Source organism: Symsagittifera roscoffensis, chromosome 1, assembly GCF_963678635.1.
Source record: "Symsagittifera roscoffensis chromosome 1, txSymRosc1.1, whole genome shotgun sequence".
Taxonomy (NCBI): Eukaryota; Metazoa; Xenacoelomorpha; order Acoela; family Convolutidae; genus Symsagittifera; species Symsagittifera roscoffensis.
The window spans coordinates 12,542,082-12,562,160 of record NC_087062.1 but is presented as its reverse complement, the minus strand read 5'-3'; the positions used below and the strand labels follow the sequence as shown (position 1 = coordinate 12,562,160).

The 20,079-nt window shown below is 36.1% G+C and overlaps 3 protein-coding genes across 3 annotated transcripts; 1 reads left to right on the top strand and 2 right to left on the bottom strand.

Moving 5' to 3' along the window:
- Nucleotides 1–201: 201 nt before the first annotated feature.
- On the bottom strand, nt 202–2,703 carry LOC134854605 (N(4)-(beta-N-acetylglucosaminyl)-L-asparaginase-like). Its single transcript, XM_063870943.1, has 5 exons — nt 2,594–2,703; nt 2,116–2,202; nt 1,577–1,868; nt 876–1,111; nt 202–503 (listed from the first exon to the last, which is right to left on the bottom strand). Exons 2-5 carry the CDS (start codon nt 2,134–2,136, stop codon nt 273–275), a joined length of 780 nt encoding a protein of 259 aa, XP_063727013.1. The 5' UTR covers nt 2,137–2,202; nt 2,594–2,703; the 3' UTR covers nt 202–272.
- Nucleotides 2,585–10,824, bottom strand: LOC134846862 (N(4)-(beta-N-acetylglucosaminyl)-L-asparaginase-like). Its single transcript, XM_063864303.1, has 7 exons — nt 10,700–10,824; nt 6,909–7,051; nt 6,433–6,519; nt 5,894–6,185; nt 5,204–5,439; nt 4,636–4,837; nt 2,585–2,736 (listed from the first exon to the last, which is right to left on the bottom strand). Exons 1-7 carry the CDS (start codon nt 10,779–10,781, stop codon nt 2,585–2,587), a joined length of 1,194 nt encoding a protein of 397 aa, XP_063720373.1. The 5' UTR covers nt 10,782–10,824.
- Nucleotides 10,825–12,809: 1,985 nt separating this feature from the next.
- On the top strand, nt 12,810–19,890 carry LOC134857327 (peptidyl-glycine alpha-amidating monooxygenase A-like). The gene is made up of 3 exons (XM_063873718.1): nt 12,810–13,691; nt 17,970–18,178; nt 18,523–19,890. The coding sequence occupies exons 1-3, from the start codon at nt 13,575–13,577 to the stop codon at nt 19,718–19,720; spliced, it is 1,524 nt and encodes a 507-aa protein (XP_063729788.1). The 5' UTR covers nt 12,810–13,574; the 3' UTR covers nt 19,721–19,890.
- The last annotated feature ends 189 nt before the right edge of the window (nt 19,891–20,079 follow it).

Here is a 20,079-nt window from a genome sequence, read left to right as displayed (position 1 = left end):
ATCCAGAGATATTCAATCCAGTTTGTATAGGTCTTTTTATGGGGCGGAACTTGGAGGGGCCTTATGGCCCGTGAGTTGAGCCCCTGTAAGTATAATTCATGACTGCTGTTGTTAAATGTACTTATTCAAGAATTCAAGTTTCAAGTTTCAACCCGGAATGATACTTTTGGTGACGAATCGACCAAGATCAAACATAAAAGCTTTAAAACAGCAGGTTTTATTGAAAAGCTCTTTTTGTGTACGAGTTTTTCATATGAAAATAGAATTACTTTCTATGAAAATAAATCTTGGGCGCTGCAGCCCATGGTTATAATAACAGTTCCGTTCCCAGTGTTAACACAGTACTCGAACTGGGAAAACCCGACACAAGCAGCCGCATATTCCAGTTTCGTGTTCACAGCTACAATAGCCCCACTGAAGTCGGGGTTGAACTTGTAAATGTCCATCAATGCAGTTCTAGTGGCGTTCAGAGGAGATACTCCTTGTTTCATCAATTGCACCACCTGGAATCAGGATGAACAAAAACACTTTTGAAAGTTTTCACGAGTGCACTCACAAAAAATGATGACTTCATTTTTTTAAAGTGGCTCTCGGAGAAAAAAGATCGCGAGAACGACACTAAGGATACAAATATATTTTGGTTAGAACAATGAATAAGAATAACTTTTTTGAATAGCAACAAAAAAATGAACAAAATGATGAACAAGAACAAGTTTTTCTGAGGAATGAGCTTATTTGAGCGCATTTTTAACGTTATTAAATCAAAACTTTGGAGCCACAGGATTTATGATCAATAATTCATGGGATTCGTTTTTACAGCTGAAAAAGCTCAAAAAGAAAGAGCTTAACTGAAACTCTTAGCCTGTCTTTTATACCTGGAACGTCGGCAAGAATCGCAGCATGACATCTCCGTCTCCAGTTTGGACTGCAGCTCCTCCGTCGTCACTTGCGTAGCCTCCCGCTCCGACTAAGGGCGAGTCACCTACTCGGCCGCTGATTTTGTGGTCGGCCCCGTTAGTCGTGAGTCCGACAGCTGTGTTGCCATTTTTGTTGACTGCTATGATCCCGATAGTGTCGTGGTCTTTATCTTCTCTCTCCATGTTTTGAGATTCTGTTGAAGATAAATCTTAAGCTTAATTGTAGTCAGTATTGCAGCGTAAACTTGGTGCATTTACTTGTTTTGCAAACAATTTACTTTTTTTCCTCAAAAAATTACCAAAACTAAACCGAACAATGGCATCATAATGAAATTTTTACCCGTGTATTTCGCGCACTATTGTCGATGTCCAGAATTTTTGAGAAAAGACGTTGAGTTGGCTATTGCAGAATGCCTGCAGACAGCTCCGAACCTAGGTACGCGGGAAACGGTACTCTTTCATCCCTTTTTCTGCACAATTTTAAAAAACCATCATTTCTAACTTTGATTTGAAAACAGATAGGAACACTTTAATTTGCAGAAAAGAAGCTAGTCAACATTTTACCTATGACGGAATTAAACTTTATCTCTAAATTCTTTTTTTACTCATTCGTTCATTCGTTTGATGATTTCATTATTGGAAAGGAGAAAACCACTAACTTTTAGCAAGATAATGAGAGGGTGACGCCGGTTGGTAAGGCCCACAACTATGAATCGGATCTGGAACCACATTCCTCCAGTAGTTCGGCTGGCATTTATTATCCTTCCACTGGGTGTAATCCGACTTGGAAACCGAAGACGAGAGACTCTCGAGGGTAAATCCCATCTGTTGTCCGAAGTCGGTCGCTGATTGGCCGACGAGGAGCGAGTGCTGAGTCGAGTTCATGACGTAACGAGCTACCGAGACTGCTTTTTTGATCCTCTTCAGATTGGCCACTGCTCCCGTTTGCATCTTGAGAAAAAAGTAGGTTTGAAAATGAACCATGCTTTAAAAAATTGTGTTATGCAATAAAATGATAAACCAGCTCAGATGTTTTATTTTGAAACCCAAATGATTTAAACTTGTTTTCATTCAAAAGGAAAATGCTTGATAAATCGATGCAGAGCTAAATAAAAAGTAGCTTTTACTGAAAATGGATGTGCAAGAAAGTCGAGAAAAACGAAAGAATAGATTTTGAAAATAGATAATTGTGTCTAACATTTGTGCCATCGAACACCATGGCGTCCAGAGTGGTCTCTCCTGCCTCGTCCGGATGGGACCCCCAACCCACACTACCGTCACAGTCCTGAAAAACATCATTTTCTATATAACTTATATGAAACATGAATAGCAGAGACAATTAAGAGATGCAAACAACCGTGTTTTTGTCACTTACATTTATGCTGGTGGGTTTGGGGACTTTTGCTACAAAAAATTTCTAAAAAAAATTGACTCTATCGCGATCAAATGAACACCTTGTTTAATGCGGTAGTTTTTTTCTGATTGATTTCAAACCAAAAACTTTCATCAATCAGAAAACACAGAAAAAAAACGATTAAAAATTTTTGAAATTTGGCCGCTATCAGAGATCCGAACTTTCATCACAAATATTAGTTTTCTAAACCAGAGGCAAAAGCCAGTTATTTGCTAATAATCATTTTTGTTGTGTTGAAAAAATGAAGTTTGGGTTAAAGTACACTAGGGTCCTTCTTTTCCTCGCACACATTGCAGCCCAGTTCCACAGCGTCCAAGGGACTTCCAGTCTCTGCCAGAGTATTCCATGCCACTTCATTCGACTTGGCTCCGAAGGACCACGTGTTCAACACTATCTGCGACTGAGCTAAAAAAACACATGGTAAAAAATTGACATGCTGGCAATTCTTGACAAGCAAGTAGAGCAATCAATTCTTCACTATTAGAGAAAACTACGCAAAAACTCCATAAAAAAATTTGATTCTCAAGTTATCACTTTAAAGATTTCAACGCGGTGAACCCAAAGGTATAAACACTTTATGTGCGGTTGTTTTACGTTGAGGTTTAAAGTAGTCAATTTAGCAAAAAGTAGTCATTTTAGCGTTTCTGCCATCTTTGGTTTTGTTCCGATTTTTGAAGAAAACTAACTGAATAATTGTATTCGGGGTGTTTTTTTCACCAGACAAATTTCGGCTTTTCAAATAGAAATTCTTATTGGATTTTTTTGTTATCTTCCAAATCGATAGTCCAGAAATAATTTTTTTTAAAAAATTTTAAACCTGTCATGGTCGTTTTTTGTTAAGTCTGGAATTTAAAGATTGTCCCATTATTTTGAGACAATTACCGCGAGATTTGTTTTGTGCTATAAACTCGTAAGCGGAGATTTAATCCGTCTAAGAACCAAATCCAAATTGAATGGAGGTAGCTATTTAGTCTATTTAAAACTGTGCTATACGCAAATTATATCGCTTTGTAATTTACATAGCATGTGAAGTGATGGTTTTCGAAAAGTAATGAACATGTTTTTTTTTGGAAACTTCATCATTTTTTTTCAAAAGCAAACACAATACTTACCCATAGACCTTAAAAAGCAGTCTTACAAATTTTGCCCTGACACGAGCAGTTTTTAGTAAATGTGCTATAAAAGTTTGCTAATTGTGACAACTTTTCAGCACAGAATTTTCCACAGAAAACAACGTGAAAACACGCATTTTTTTATTTTCCGCGAAAAATCAGGTACAAAAAATAATCATTGGAATGGGTCAAATGATATAAATTGAAGCACTTGCAGTCGTGATTGAAAAGACAAAAAAATTAAAACATCACTTTGTGTCGCGAAGAACCGATTTGAAAGAAATATTTTGACTTAGAGTCCAAATTTGAGCTACAAACCGACCGAGCAGACATATAATAGGAAGATACGTTTTAATTAAGGCCGCAAAAAATTAATTTTGCTTCTTCTAAATAATTTTTTATATTTAAGCATGTTTTAATGGGTTTTAAAAAAATTTTTTTCCTTTTTTATCGGCACAATGTTTATAAAGATTTGCGACACTTTTCAGATCTACTCATCACTCAGAGGTCAAAAACGATTCAATTTGGTCAGAAAAAAAAAGAAATTATATACATTTTTAATGTAGTCAAAATCTTGTGCGCTAGTTGCACATCAACCAATTGTTTTTTGTTCAGTTTAGTCGCAATGCCTAAAAAAATTTTTGAAACGAATATATACCCAAGTATGGTCACAGTGTTCTGAAATTAAAACCACAACCTCGAACCTGGTATGGACCAATATAAGCAAAGCTCTGAAAAATTACTGTACAATACTCCTCAGATTGCAGTGGTGTTGAATTTTGTCTGGTCAGGCAAAAGGGGCCACTGATCAGGGACAAAATCTACAGCGATGTTAGATTTCTGAAAAATCGCTGATCCAGAGGTTTTCATCTATGACAGGTTCTTTTCTTTTTATCTTCTTATTTTTCTCTTCAACCCAATTTTAATAGGTATTTTTATGGGGCGGACCAGGAGGGGCCTTACGGACCATGAGTTGAGCCCCTGTTAGTATAATTCATGACTGCTGTTGTTAAATGTACTTATTCAAGAATTCAAGTTTCAAGTTTCAACCCGGTATGATACTTTTGGCGAGGACTCGATTAACATAGAAGCTTCAAAACAGCAGGTTTTATTCAAAAGCTCTTTTTGTGTACGAGTTTTTCATATGAAAATACAATTACTTTCTATGAAAATAAATCTTGGGCGCTGCAGCCCATGGTTATAATAACAGTTCCGTTCCCAGTGTTAACACAGTACTCGAACTGGGAAAACCCGACACAAGCAGCCGCATATTCCAGTTTCGTGTTCACAGCTACAATAGCCCCGCTGAAGTCGGGGTTGAACTTGTAAATGTCCATCAATGCAGTTCTAGTGGCGTTCAGAGGAGATACTCCTTGTTTCATCAATTGCACCACCTGGAATCAGCAGAAAAAAAAACACTTTTGAAAATTTTCACGTGTGCGCTCACAAAAAATGATGGCTTCATTTTTTTAAAAAGTGGCTCTCGGAGGAAAAAAGATCACGAGAACGACACTAGTGATAAAAATGTAGAATAATGAATAAGACCAACTTTTTTGAATAGGAACGAGAATATGAACAAAAGTAAAGAACAAGTTTTTTTTGAGGAATGAGCTTATTTCAGCGCATTTTTAACGTTAATAAAAAGATTTTAAAAATGTGGAGCCACAGGATTTTTGATCAATAATTTATAGGATTAGTTTTTAAAGCTGAAAAAGCTTAAAAAAAGAGCTCAACTGAAACTCTTAGCATGTCTTTTATACCTGGAACGTCGGCAAGAATCGCAGCATGACATCTCCGTCTCCAGTTTGGACTGCAGCTCCTCCGTCGTCACTTGCGTAGCCTCCCGCTCCGACTAAGGGCGAGTCACCTACTCGGCCGCTGATTTTGTGGTCGGCCCCGTTAGTCGTGAGTCCGACAGCTGTGTTGCCATTTTTGTTGACTGCTATGATCCCGATAGTGTCGTGGTCTTTATCTTCTCTCTCCATGTTTTGAGATTCTGTTGAAGATAAATTTTAAGCTTAATTGTTTTCAGTATTGCAGCGTAAACTTGGTGCATTTACTTGTTTTGCAAACAATTTACTTTTTTTCCTCAAAAAATTACCAAAACTAAACCGAATAATGGCATCATAATGAAATTTGATTTCGCGCACTTTTGTCGATGTCCAGAATTTTTGAGAAAAGACGTTGAGTTGGCTATTGCAGAATGCCTGCAGACAGTTCCGAACCTAGTTACGCGGAAAACGGTACTCTTTCATCCCTTTTTCTGCACAATTTTAAAAAACCATCATTTCTAACTTTGATTTGAAAAAAAAAAACAGATAGGAACACTTTAATTTGCAGAAAAGAAGCTAGTCAACATTTTACTTAGAGAGAATTAAATTTTATCTCTAAATTCTCTTTCTACTCATTTGTTTGATGATTTCATTATTGGAAAGGAGAAAACCACTAACTTTTAGCAACGTAGTGAGACGGTGACGCCGGTTGGTAAGGCCCACAGCTATGAATCGGATCTGGAACCACCTTCCTCCAGTAGTTCGGCTGGCAACTATTATCCTTCCACTGGGTGTAATCCGACTTGGAAACCGAAGACGAGAGACTCTCGAGGGTAAATCCCATCTGCTGTCCGAAGTCGGTCGCTGATTGGCCGACGAGGAGCGAGTGCTGAGTCGAGTTCATGACGTAACGAGCTACCGAGACTGCCTTTTTGATGCTCTTCAGATTGGCCACTGCTCCCGTTTGTATCTTGAGAAAAATGTAGGTTTGAAAATGAACCATGCTTTAAAAAATTGTTTTATGCAATAAAATGATATACCAGCTCAGATGTTTTATTTTGAAACCCAAATGATTTAAACTTGTTTTCATTCAAAAGGAAAATGCTTGATAAATCGATGCAGAGCTAAATAAAAAGTAGCTTTTACTGAAAATGGATGTGCAAGAAAGTCGAGAAAAACGAAAGAATAGATTTTGAAAATAGATAATTGTGTCTAACATTTGTGCCATCGAACACCATGGCGTCCAGAGTGGTCTCTCCTGCCTCGTCCGGATGGGACCCCCACCCCACACTACCGTCACAGTCCTGAAAAACATCATTCACTATATGACTTATATGAAACATGAATAGCAGAGACAATTAAGAGATGCAAGCAACCGTGTTTTTGTCACTTACATTTATGTTGGTGGGTTTGGGGACTTTTGCTACGAAAAATTTCTCTAAAATTGACTCTATCGCGATCAAACGAACACCCTGTTTTATACGGTAGTTTTATCTGATTGATTTCAAACCAAAAACTTTCACCAATCAGAAAACACAAAAAGAAAAACGATTAAAAATTTTTGAAATTTGGCCGCTATCAGAGATCCGAACTTTCATCACAAATATTAGTTTTCTAAACCAGAGGCAAAAGCCAGTTATTTGCTAATAATCATTTTTGTTGTGTTGAAAAAATGAAGTTTGGGTTAAAGTACACTAGGGTCCTTCTTTTCCTCGCACACATTGCAGCCCAGTTCCACAGCGTCCAAGGGACTTCCAGTCTCTGCCAGAGTATTCCATGCCACTTCATTCGACTTGGCTCCGAAGGACCACGTGTTCAACACTATCTGCGACTGAGCTAAAAAAACACATGGTAAAAAATTGACATGCTGGCATTTCTTGACAAGCAAGTAGAGCAATCAATTCTTCACTTTAAAGATTTCAACGCGGTGAACCCAAAGGTATAAACACTTTATGTGCGGTTGTTTTACGTTGAGGTTTAAAGTAGTCAATTTAGCAAAAAGTAGTCATTTTAGCGTTTCTGCCATCTTTGGTTTTGTTCCGATTTTTGAAGAAAACTAACTGAATAATTGTATTCGGGGTGTTTTTTTCACCAGACAAATTTCGGCTTTTCAAATAGAAATTCTTATTGGATTTTTTTGTTATCTTCCAAATCGATAGTCCAGAAATAATTTTTTTAAAAAAATTTTAAACCTGTCATGGTCGTTTTTTGTTAAGTCTGGAATTTAAAGATTGTCCCATTATTTTGAGACAATTACCGCGAGATTTGTTTTGTGCTATAAACTCGTAAGCGGAGATTTAATCCGTCTAAGAACCAAATCCAAATTGAATGGAGGTAGCTATTTAGTCTATTTAAAACTGTGCTATACGCAAATTATATCACTTTGTAATTTACATAGCATGTGAAGTGATGGTTTTCGAAAAGTAATGAACATGTTTTTTTTTGGAAACTTCATCATTTTTTTTCAAAAGCAAACACAATACTTACCCATAGACCTTAAAAAGCAGTCTTACAAATTTTGCCCTGACACGAGCAGTTTTTAGTAAATGTGCTATAAAAGTTTGCTAATTGTGACAACTTTTCAGCACAGAATTTTCCACAGAAAACAACGTGAAAACACGCATTTTTTTTATTTTCCGCGAAAAATCAGGTACAAAAAATAATCATTGGAATGGGTCAAATGATATAAATTGAAGCACTTGCAGTCGTGATTGAAAATACAAAAAAATTAAAACATCACTTTGTGTCGCGAAGAACCGATTTGAAAGAAATATTTTGACTTAGAGTCCAAATTTGAGCTACAAACCGACCGAGCAGACATATAATAGGAAGATACGTTTTAATTAAGGCCGCAAAAAATTAATTTTGCTTCTTCTAAATAATTTTTTATATTTAAGCATGTTTTAATGGGTTTTAAAAAAATTGTTTTCCTTTTTTTTCAATTTTTTTTTATCGGCACAATGTTTATAAAGATTTGCGACACTTTTCAGATCTACTCATCACTCAGAGGTCAAAAACGATTCAATTTGGTCAGAAAAAAAAAGAAATTATATACATTTTTAATGTAGTCAAAATCTTGTGCGCTAGTTGCACATCAACCAATTGTTTTTTGTTCAGTTTAGTCGCAATGCCTAAAAAAATTTTTGAAACGAATATATATTTTTTTGCTGATAATTTAGTTTTTTTTTTCAAATGACTGCCTGAAATAGACTTGGTAGAGAGCAGAAGAGATGACAAAACATGCTGAACATGATCAGTTTTAAAATTTTCCAAATTTGTTGTTAAGTTATCTATGTACTTAAGATTTGGATTTCGTTAGTTACTTAGTTCATGTGTACTTAGATTTGGATTTCGCTAGTTACTAAGTTCATGTGTACTAAGTCCATTTGTTTTAGTCTTTTTTTATTCGAAAAATAAAAAAAATCGAGTTAATAATTTATTTATGCTAAATGTCTTCCAATGCTTGCTTTATTTGGTTTAAAACAGTTGTGTTTATGAATCTGGACTATTGATTTTAGCAAAAGTTTAAAATTGGGCTGGGCTTTCTTCAGAGCTCGACTCACTTACCTTCTACACTTACCGTCAATAGTTGTTGAAAACATCATTGCGTTTACTTCCTAGAAAATTAGCAGCAAATATACTGCTGTTTAGACCATAGCAAGAACAAAAAAAGAGAAGTATCTGCTCTTTTTCATTGGTTTTAAACTTTCCTAAGAGCAGTTTCTCTATGAGTGGAAACTTTTCTGCAATTTTGGCACCAATTTTTACTATTTTTGAAGACAGTGCCAAAACATGACAAACTAACGGTAGCTTCGACCTCAATTTTTTTTACATCATCTCTAGCGCAGAAAATTTGGCAAAGCAGGTTTTTTTTTATTCTGAGAAAGGTCAAAAAATCAATTTGATTTTATGGTTATGGAAGTTGACAAAGTTTCAATAAATTTGCCTCTCTTTCGAGATTTCCTCGCTCTTGTGTTGAGATCAATTACTTTTTAGTTTTGACAATGAAGCAACATTTTGCGTCTTTCGCTAAAGTTTGCAATTTTTTCACTCCATAATCATTTTGAAATGAAAAATTCTATTAAAATACCTGATCATTGAATTGATGAAAGTAAGAATTGAACACAAAAATTGAAGCTGTTGAAATTTTGTTCTAGATTCCAACTAGTTTTATTCTAGGATTCCAGAAACTACAGGCATCAAAAATTGCACCTATCCAGTGCACAGTTTGGCCTCGTAATGTTAATTTTTCCGGGCGCTCCTAAGTTACTATACGAGCGCTAATTAAACAAAAAAAAATTGAAAAAAAAAACGGACAAAAGGCCGTCTTTGGGCAATTTTTGGAAAATTTTGACCGAAAAATTGCGTTATAGGCGCGCGCTCCCTTCAAAATTAGAATATATAGGCGCCAAAGGCGCCACCAACAATTTTTTAGGGTTGGTGGTTCGAAAACAAAATCGAAAAATCATACCAAAAGCGGGACCCTTTGGTTGGTGAGGGGGTCGAATCCCTGAGAAGGGGGCATAATGCCCGCCCGCCCCCTAAATATGCCATTGGTCAAATTGCTGGATGATTTTTTTTAGCAATCGTCGTTTTCTCTCTGATTTTCAGGCTGATTGTTTTTACTTAGCGTAACTTTTTTCCAGACAAATTTCGACTTTTTTCTGGTAAATTTTGATAGAATTTTTATACTGTCAAGCTAGAAAAAAAATGCAATTTAATTCATTCTAAATGGGACTGAAGCAAGCACTTGGCTATTTTTTACACACTACCATTGGAGAAATATTTCAATTTGTACTTTACATAGCGTTTTTGAACATAAAAGGTCATGATTTTAAAAAGTCAAAAAAGTTTAAAAATAGTTATTTTTTTTTAAATTTGATCAAAAATCTTTTGATTGACTTTGCCTAGCCAAACACTTCTACTAGTGTTTGGTTCTTTTTTACCTTTGTGGTCATTGTATAAATATTAGTTTTAAAATTTTTAGTTCCATTGTTTTGAAAAAAAATCAGATGTTTACCAACGAATGTTGTCAAACCCTCAGGGGCGTATTTAGTCTGACGCCGAAATTGGGGAGTTGGGGCGCCTAGAAACTTTGAAATTTTTCTATAGGCATCTTTGTTGCCAATGCTTACCATTTTTGACGGGGAGCGCGCGCCAAAGAATTTTTTTGTCAAAATTTCCCAAAAAGTACCGAAAAACAAAATGTTTGGGCTGTTTTTAACAATTGCTTATGGCGCAGAAATTTTGCAAATAGGTTGTCAATATTGCTTTGAGGGAGCTCGGAAAGCCAAATTATTCACAAGCTTAACAAATATTTGAGAAAAATTTAAAAAACTTTTCAAAACCCTTCCATCACTCGAACTATCATAGATCCTGCCTTTGTGTGCAGAGATTGTATGTAGTTTTGAAAATTTTGCAGCATCAAGAATTTTGCGTCTTTATAATTTTTCGACCCTATGAAAGATAGATAGCAGCAAATACCTGATTGAATTGATGACAGTAAGATAATCACAAATTTAGCAAGATAACCGTTAAACATTGTGCTATGAACAGTTTGAACCATCGAAGAATGCAGAAAAGTAATGTTTAATTTTGGATTAAAGTGCTTAAATTGAACTTCATTGAAAGATATGAGATGGTTCGTTTTCTAAGTTCGTCTGTAGAAGAAGAAAGAAAAATAAGATCTTAATTACGACATGTTTGGAAATTATTGAATCGGGGCCCCAAACAATTGCAAGTTTTTTTAGAAATTTTCAATTGAAACTAAAACAATAAAATTGTGAATCCTGAAGTGCAAAATTCGAGAAACAAAAACAAAGTTATGCTGATTGGTAAGTCAGGCTTGTTTTTTTTTCATGTCGGTCGAGCTAAAGCTAGAAAACGGGGCAAAGCAAGCGCAGATTGGCGCTGCAAACGTAAGATAGTGAGCATCCAGTGGGTCGCTGCGAGCCATTGAATCAAAAAGCGATTGAAAACCCGGAAGAGCAAAACTGGGGCGGGAAATGGGCGGACGCAGAACTAGACCAGACTGGACCTCCGAAAGAGCAAGGGCGAAAAAACGTGGCGGCAAAGAAAACAAATATTGGTCTCATGTCAAGATTCCGGAAGTCAGATCGAGACTTGGTCGTGGCGAAGCTCAAGAAAAAGGACTGCGCTCCAAAAATTGGGATTATAGAAGATAAGGAGGGGCTAGTAAAATATCCAAAAAAGAGAAAGCAACAAAAAACCGGCTCAAAAATCTAGTTTTCAAAGTTTGTTAAACTATCACCAGCCACGGATCGGCTGTAGTGTTGTCCAAAACAAAACTTTCTGGTAGTAAAAATTCCGAACTAAGATTCAATATTTTTAAAAGGGGAAATGTTGCGTAGGGCTTATTTTTGTATTTTTTCAAGCCCATGTAATCAGTTTAATTTCAGATGATTGTATGTTCTTTTTCACCCTAGGAGTAGCTGTTATTTTTGGTTCTAATTAGTTGTCTGGTTCGTGGTACCAATCTGCTGCCGCTGTTTTTAAGCTAACTTGACCTCGTTAATACATTTTTTTGGCTGGGATTATTTGTTGTTATAACCTCTAAAATACATTGTATTGATTGAATTATTCAAAAACTTTGAGCCCAAATTTCTCAAAGGTAGTCGTGACATACACGACTTCGCCCGTTTTAGACTCGATATCACTTTAAGAACATCAGGACTGTTTAAAACTTCTTGCCAATTATACAAACATCTATCAAATATAAACGCATAGAACATTGAATTATATGGAACAATATGAACAAAAATCAATGCTTTTTTGAGCCCCCGGCCCAGCTCCCACAATCTTACCATGGGCCTTTCTTCCGTGGGGGAGAGATGTCATCCATTTTACCGCAGCCAGCACCACCTCGAGGAGGCGAATGACATTGGGACCCCATATGGAACAATATGGGTAAGAATCAACCCCAGACCAGGCTCACTTGGGCGGAACATAGTGTCCTAAAGGAATAGAAAGCTTATTTTCATGAGCATAAGCGTAACTTTTGTTCTTCCGTTTTTATTCCATCAAAAAATTTAGGCCACTTGATGCATATTTTTTAAGTTTCAGTTAAAATACTCATTTGATACGCTAGAGTAGACATTTGTTTTTAGAGCTCATAACCAGATTTATGCGTTGTTAAACATTATTTGTTTCTTTCTACTGAAGATTTATTTAAACCATCATATCTGCGCTGCACTATTCTATGAAAATTCTCAACTAGATAAAATTGAAGAATGCAAGATCTACACTCAATTTATAGCTTTTGTGAACCTTGAGCCCAGAAATTTCTTAATATAAATTAGTTTAAAATGCATCTGACTGAGTTGCTTGGTTTATTTGGGAAAGAGTTTTGCAATTTTATTATAGTTTACCTGCGCGGCAGATGAAATGCTCAGCATCAAATTATCTGTCAATTTTTTTCGAGTCCTCTCAAAAAGTCTTGAAAAGCTATGGAAAAATAATTAGTTCTTGTGATATCTTCTGAATGTTTTGACTGCATAGCTGGAATTTTTAAAATTGAGGTTTACTTTTTATTTCTTGATATTTGAGATGAATCAAAATAAAATCTTTTTTATTTAATTCATAATTACTAAATGGTTTCATTTTGCTTCATTCAAATAGCCACAAACTTCAATTCATGACCTCATTTGCCATAAATTCGACTCGTGACGTTATTTTATGCCTGTTTTGTTGAAACGTACTATAATTGTATCTTTTCCCTCGTTTCAATTATTGTTTTAAGCTCAGCAGCAAATAGTAAAAATTAATTAGAATCAAATTACCACGGCTTACCACCAAAAAACGGAGGCTATTAATGGGCGCTTTGTTTTTCTAACTGCGTGCATTTTTTTCCTTGTATTATATATATTTTTATTCGCGTTGCTGTTTTACTCTTACGTAGTGGTTTTCAATTCCCCATTTTTGACTTGCACGTGGTGTATGTCAGTGTATGTGTGTTCTAGTTTTGATGTGCCACTAATGCGCTAGGCCGCCTTGTGTTTTTACAACACACAATTTTTTTTTATCCTTTTCGCTGTTTGATTGCGTCCTACTGTCTTTGTGTGTGTGTGTATACATATAAACATACAACTTTGATTGCACCCGCAAAAAAAGTTACCTCAAAGCCATTTCGCCTACTGAGGAAGAAAGAAAATCTCTCACAAATGGGTGACAACTAAGCTACAAGACAGCCAACGGTCCACTACAAGCTTAACTTAATTTGAACTTCCTGGCGCGCACAATTGGAACCAAGTAGAAATTTAATAACCCACTGAAAAATTTGATTATTCAAAAATACCCACAAATTGAATATTCCCACAAATTGTAAATTGGTCCAATTTAAATGGCAGCTTATAAAATTTGTCTGTATTTTGTCCTGGTTTCCAACTGTTTATTTTCGGCGTCAGCTTACCATGTTTCTGAGTTCGAATATTATGGGTCAGAGCAAGTGATGAAAGAGGTGAGCACATGATCTGATCAAAAAATCTTGGCTTGAGTATGATTATTGGGCTCCGTAATTGCGTTTGATACTCAAAGAAAAGTGTTTTAGCCTTTTAAAATTTAGGAATACTTTTTCACAACAATTGTGGGACCCATCTTTCATACTTGTACCGAGGTCCTGTCGGTTACAACTAAACCCTCGAATTTGACGTTGCTTTTTCATAAGGTTTTTTTATAGTTAATTATGTTTGCGTATGTTACTATCATTCAAACTCGACAGATAGGGTCAGTGGCGTGCGCATAAATTTTTGTAGGGGGGGGGGGGCAAATTAAAACAAATGCAAATTAAAATTTTTTGAAAATTTCCCGGGCCTTTTTTTGTGGGTCGATCCATTTGATTTTTCGATCTCTCCAAGAATACTTATTTTGTCAGAAATTTTCTGCGCCGAAGGCAAATTTTTTCAAGAAACAGGCCAAAAAAGGCATTTTAAAAGCACTTTTTGGAAAATTTTGAAAAAAAAATGCGATTTTTTTGCGCGCGATCACCCTGCAAAATTATTTATATTGGCGCCCATAGCACTTTTAGAAAAACTTTGAGGTTGGTCAGCCAAAAATGGATGTCGGAAATTATACCAAAGGGGGACTTTTTGGAAAAAATTGGCAACCAGAATGCAGGGGGACTTTTTGGAAAAAATTGGCAACCAGAATGCAGGGGGGGTGCCGTTGCCCGCCCCCTCGGCACGCTACTGGATAGATTTAACATGAAAGTTCATATAGATGTATCTAGAGCACAGAGGTTTATAGGTCAAAGTCTCAACCGCCTCTTTCTGAAAAAGCAGTATTCCAAAATGACATCTTGGCCCATCAAGAATCATCTTTTTTACATGACAATTTTTCCTTTTCCTTTTAACTATTGCGTGCATAGAAAATCGTTTTGAGCTAACGCACTGCTCAAACCAATTTGGCGAACAGAAGAAAAATAGAGCTTTGCATATTTTGCAAATTAATTAGATTGAAAGTGAATAAGTTCCAAATTATATTGAAATTTAATTTGCAATGACTTTGTAGTTTAAATGACTTTCAATTAAAAACATAGCAAACTGTCTCTAGTAACCAAACAGTCTCCAGCCCAAAAAAAAATGTTTTTTTTTGTTAAAAACGCGAGATTTTTTTGAGGTCAAGAAAGAGACTAACTCAAAAAGTATAGTTTTAAATTGCATGGCGCTATAACTGCGGTAAACGTTTTCCTGTCATGCAAAATTAAGCATTCTAAGTTGGAGTCGGACTGAGATTTAGCAATCCCAGCCATGGTTGGAACAGCATAGAATCGATTAAATGTTTTCTGCGCTTGATTTCATTTCAAAATTTCCGGTCGGTCATGTAACTAAAAAAATTTTCATTGAACGCAAAGTTCTCTCGTGTCCTAATTTTTAGTGTTTTTGGTTGAAAGTTGAGCTTTCAATGTTTTTAAACACCCTCGCAATTATAAATGTTGCTTGCAACATGTAAAATTAACCAGGTTGACTATTTATTCATACTAGCATCACCGTCGATGCCAATATGCCCTTCGATAGCTATGCTTTTTGAATAATTTCGAGTCATCGACTTTTGACGGTTACTTTGATTAAGAAGATCGTAACTGCCTGTCAAAAAAGCATGTTGAAAAATCGAGAACCGTATGACTCGAAAGCCAGCAGATTATGCTCATGATGAAACAAACATTGACTTCTTGGGCTAACTTCTCAAGTAACCATGTTGACTTCCGTAAATCTTGCGATTACTGTGAGCGCTTTTATCAGTTTCATACTTTTCTGCACTAAAGGTTTCTTATTTTTCAATTCGGCACACAAACTTCCTCGTTTTTATACGCAACAGGTCCGTTTAATTTAATCAACATTTTGGAAATCATTTCAGGAATGCGGTGCAAAATTGACTTTCATGAACATTCAAAAGAGGAAAACACAAATATCAATGGCATAAATTTAGTCGGACTTCAAAAATTTGGGAAATCTTCTCAGATTTGTTTTTAATATTTACTTGGAGCACAGCTTGGCCAACTGCAAGAAACTTGATAACTTTACAGAAAATGTTCAGCTGAAGAAATAGTTGCTTTGCTTTCATTACACATGAGCTGGAGGCTTAAATTTTTTCTACTTTACTGGAGAAAAAAATAATGCAACCAAATAATTTTAAAAACTCGGAAAACTTTACAATGGAATCCTGTAACTATAAAGTCTTTTCAATCTTTGTGTGAAAATAACACGTTAGAGAAACATTTTGACTGACTAAAACTGAGACCCTTTTGTTCAAAAGAACAAGTTTTGTACACTAGTGGACGAAATGAAACGCAAAATTACTATTTTACTTTCTAAAAAGCCTAACCTCAAGGACTATTTTCGACTACACTTGATTAGAATTTATCCAAAAGTTGTACAGTGACCGATTGCAAATGATCTAAACTATCCTTTCTGAAAGTCTCAATAATTAATTTGATGCTTTTTTTCAGCTTTTTCCGGGTCTGAAAATGCCAGTTTCATAGTTTGTATTGAGTTTTCTAGGGGAGTGAATACTTTTTTGAATAAGCTGAGTAGAAAAATTTGATCATGCAACGTAAAATTATTTGAAGAAGAAAAATGCGTTGTTCAGTGTTTTTGGAAAATTGCGTTGTTCTGTTGTCTCCTATACGCTATAGGGACAAAACCAAGTGCAAATTCAGGTTTTTATTTTATAAAATGATTGTTTTTAATAAGTCCATTTTGGACAAAATTTACTTCAAATTGAGCTAAATTTTTGAATAGATCAAAAGCAAAGTTTGGTTTCAGAGCCTTCCTAACTTAATCCAGGCCTAAAAATTCAAATTTTCCGCATCTGCACTAAGTTTTTCAATCCGTATGAAAACAGAAAGAAAGAGTCGAGTGTATTAAAGTTCTCACACTGATTATTTCAATTTTCTCACTGAGAAAATATCACGTCGCATGAACAAATTTTTCCTCCGCTTATTCAAGAAAGAAATTACTGTGATACTAAACTAAGTGCAGATGAAGATAACTGGCATTTTCAGACCCGGATTACATTGGTGCGTCTTTGAAACCGAATGTTGATAGTTTTATAGATAGTAGCTCAGTAGCTCTGATGATTTGCTCTCGGTCAATGTCAACCTTAACTGAATTACGAAGTAAATGTTGTCCAAAATAGACATTGCGACATAGAACAAGCATTTTAGAGAAAAACCTGAGCTTAAGCTAATTTTTCCACTAGTGTATTTTCACAGCGTCGGAACAACAGACGCAGAAGAAATCTGGGAAGTGCTTCAAATTAAAAATTGAGAGTTTCAGAGAAGGTAGCTTAGATCATTTGTAAATGTTCTTTATAAAAATTTTGTTGAAACTCTGATTAGGGGTCGATGAACGTAGTAGCTCAGACATTTATATAGGTCGCAGTTTTTTTTTCGCTTTTTTTCAGGAAAAGTTTTAAAATTTGTTCAGGCTCAAATTTACGTTTTCGCTGTTTGACTCTCAATTTATTGAAGTTCAGTTAATTTCCTTTTTTAAAAGGGGAGCAAACTCCACCATTGAACAGAAAATGTTAAAAAGTCACGAAAAACGTGTTCGACTTCGTTTCGAAAATGAAATTTAATTTTCAGATTTCCCAGCGAATTAAAACAATTAATCTATCGATGCAGTTGTATCAAATCGTGTCAACTTTATCGAAAAAGTGCCAATCATCAATTGTTCTAGAAACTCTAAGAGCTTTGAGGGCACCTATTTTTTTCTTTGAAATTCGAAAGAAGTTTTTTTCATAAAACAAATCAGTTTTTTTTTCTGTACTTGCGTTCATTGACTCTACTACAAACTGCCTGTTGGCTATGTTTGAATGCTGTTCAAAACGTTCATGAAAATTAAGCATTTGTTTGAAAACCTGAATTTACATATAATTTTGACCATTAGTGTACACTTCGATCAGTAGTAAAACAGTAAGAACAAAAAAAATTCATTTCAGTTTTTGAGAGATGCAACTTCATATCATATTTTCTCGCGCGATTCAAACTTTTTGCAAAACTGCTATAAATTTTTCAAATGAAGTTTTAAAAAAATTAACTTATTTCAGCTGTTTTTTTTTAATTCATAATTTTTTTTTGATTTTTTTAGAAAACAAATAGTTACATCACAATCTACGGGCAAAAATTAACTTAGTAATAACCAATTTAATTTGTGTTTTAAAAAAACTTTTAATTTCTCTAGCTGCGTTCCTTTTTTTACTCTGTAAAATTCGTTCTTTCAAAAAGGTATTTTTTCAGCTGCTGATTCCCTCATTTGAAACCCACGGATCCTACGACCACCCATCTCAATTCGCGTACTGCAGAGCCACCCCGGTCAGTGCAGCCGTGCAGATCAATGACGTAGTTGAGCATCCAGTTGCAGAATCCAGTTTGGACGGAGACGGTGGAAACACCATCAAAGAAATTGAAGTATTCTTGTGCAGTGAGATCGCAAGCAGCCAATTAGTGTCAGTTCATTAGCTAATTTCAATTAAAAAATGTTTTTTTTTTAAACATTACTGAAACAAATTAACGAGCTGCGCAAGTTACAGTTATTGAATCCTTACCTCAAAGCTTAGTTCAGTTCGTTAGACGATTTATCCACGAGGTAAAGGACCAACATACGAGCTGTTCAGCTCTTCACGGAGAATCGCTGTTGTGCCCCTGTTTAAGATCTAGATGCAGTTTATATTTCTAGGATGGGTAATGTTGCCTCACCCTTAAGCGATGAGCACCGCTCCCTTTAAGCTAGGATTTAAGGCAACGACCTTAAGCAAAAAACACTAATCACATTAAAATTCTTTTCGTTTAGTTCTTGCGACACTCCACAACAAATCAGCAAATTATGTCAAAACGCTGAGCTGACCAATCCTTCGTCAACAGCCCGATCAAATATCTGGCATGCAGATGCAATAATGCTGCGAGTTATTTACTACACGGAAAAAATAGCCAAAGTACCAGCAGTCGGAATAATTTTCAGCGAGTTCGCTTATGAAAACGAAAAGTCTCTTGTCGAAGGCCCACCCAAAGGTTCCGAGAGTTTCCTTGACAACCCAGCGTGGAACAGCATTCGATCGAACCCGGAACCCGAAGTAAAGCGAGATGGTTTGTGGCAACTTAAGTGGAAATCTGGTGCAATCGGCCAGACTTCAGGGGTGTCAGTTCTGGACGAGGAGTTCACATATGTATTCCACAGGGGCGATCGAGCTTGGGGTATAAACACGTTTGATCGCCACTTTAATGTCCAGAACAAGACCAAAATCAACACGGATACGATTCTCAAATGCAAGGTCGAAACCGGTGAATGTGGTTCATCTTTCGGGAAAAACCAATTCCTGTTACCGCATGGAATAAGCGTAACTCCTGACAAGAAACATCTGCTGGTTACGGATGTTGGCTCCCACCAGGTGTTGAAACTCAATATTCAATCCGGTGATGTTGAGATGACGCTGGGAACTTTTGGTGAGCCCCTACAAGGAGACGATCCGAACTACTTCTGTCAACCTGCTGATGCTGAGATGGACGCAAAGAGCGGTCTTATTTTTGTAGCTGATGGCTACTGCAATAAAAGAGTGGCAGTTTTCACCGGAGACGGAAAGTTCAAAACGAGCATTAAAGGATGTTTCGGACAAGAGTTCAGAGTGGCACATGATTTGGCTATTGACGAAGCCAACCGAATGCTCTTTGTAGCCGACAGAGAAAATGACCGAATATGTGTCTACAACATCAGCTCAAACTCATTCGGAAAAGAATTGGACGTTATCGAAACTGGGAGCTCGGTATACGCAGTTGACTACAACATCGGCAATTTGTACTCAGCCGAGAACAAACGAGAGGCGCGAAAAGCGTTTGGAGTCGTAATGCCGACTGTTAAAGAGGGCAAGGTCACCATGTTTTCGGATTCCAACATGCAAGATCCTCACGACTTGTCCGCTTTTGACAACAAGTTCATTTTCGTCAGTGATTTGAAATCCGAAGCCAAGGTGTTCAAATTCATCTACACCAAATAAATTTGAGCTCAAGCTTTTCCTATGACAACAAGCTAACAGAGCTGATAATATCAGTCAAACTCAATCACTTACTTGTTATCGCGAAACACCCTTTGCTGGCGACTAAAGCAAAGTTTATAGCCAAAATATTTTGAAGTAGAATAATTTCAATTTATCATTTCTGCAACAAATGCTTTTTACAACCTGAAATGCAAGCTGCTATGCAAACTATACAATTGGTTCCAGCCACTGTTACCGTGGCTAAGTGAAAATTTAGTTTTTTTAGGGGGGTACTTTAGGATCGAGAATGTGAATTTTTGAGAATTAATTTGAGCAATTAAAACAAAGCTTAAATTACTTTTTCTCAAGTTCATTTTAGT

What these genes read in the sequence shown, in the direction of transcription:
- LOC134854605 (XM_063870943.1), bottom strand. Translation starts at nt 2,136, where the DNA reads ATGGTGTTCGATGGCACAAAT. An exon ending in TGGTGTTCGATGGCACAAAT is followed by an intron (nt 1,869 to 2,115) that starts GTTAGACACAAT and finishes TTTTTTCTCAAG; the next exon opens with ATGCAAACGGGAGCAGTGGC. An exon ending in GATTCTTGCCGACGTTCCAG is followed by an intron (nt 504 to 875) that starts GTATAAAAGACA and finishes TCCTGATTCCAG; the next exon opens with GTGGTGCAATTGATGAAACA.
- LOC134846862 (XM_063864303.1), bottom strand. Translation starts at nt 10,781, where the DNA reads ATGGTTCAAACTGTTCATAGCACAATGTTTAACGGTTATCTTGCTAAA. An exon ending in GTCTCACTACGTTGCTAAAA is followed by an intron (nt 5,440 to 5,893) that starts GTTAGTGGTTTT and finishes TATCTTCAACAG; the next exon opens with AATCTCAAAACATGGAGAGA. An exon ending in GATTCTTGCCGACGTTCCAG is followed by an intron (nt 4,838 to 5,203) that starts GTATAAAAGACA and finishes TGCTGATTCCAG; the next exon opens with GTGGTGCAATTGATGAAACA.
- LOC134857327 (XM_063873718.1), top strand. Translation starts at nt 13,575, where the DNA reads ATGGCAGCTTATAAAATTTGTCTGTATTTTGTCCTGGTTTCCAACTGT. An exon ending in CAGAGCAAGTGATGAAAGAG is followed by an intron (nt 13,692 to 17,969) that starts GTGAGCACATGA and finishes GTATTTTTTCAG; the next exon opens with CTGCTGATTCCCTCATTTGA. An exon ending in ATCGCAAGCAGCCAATTAGT is followed by an intron (nt 18,179 to 18,522) that starts GTCAGTTCATTA and finishes CTTTTCGTTTAG; the next exon opens with TTCTTGCGACACTCCACAAC.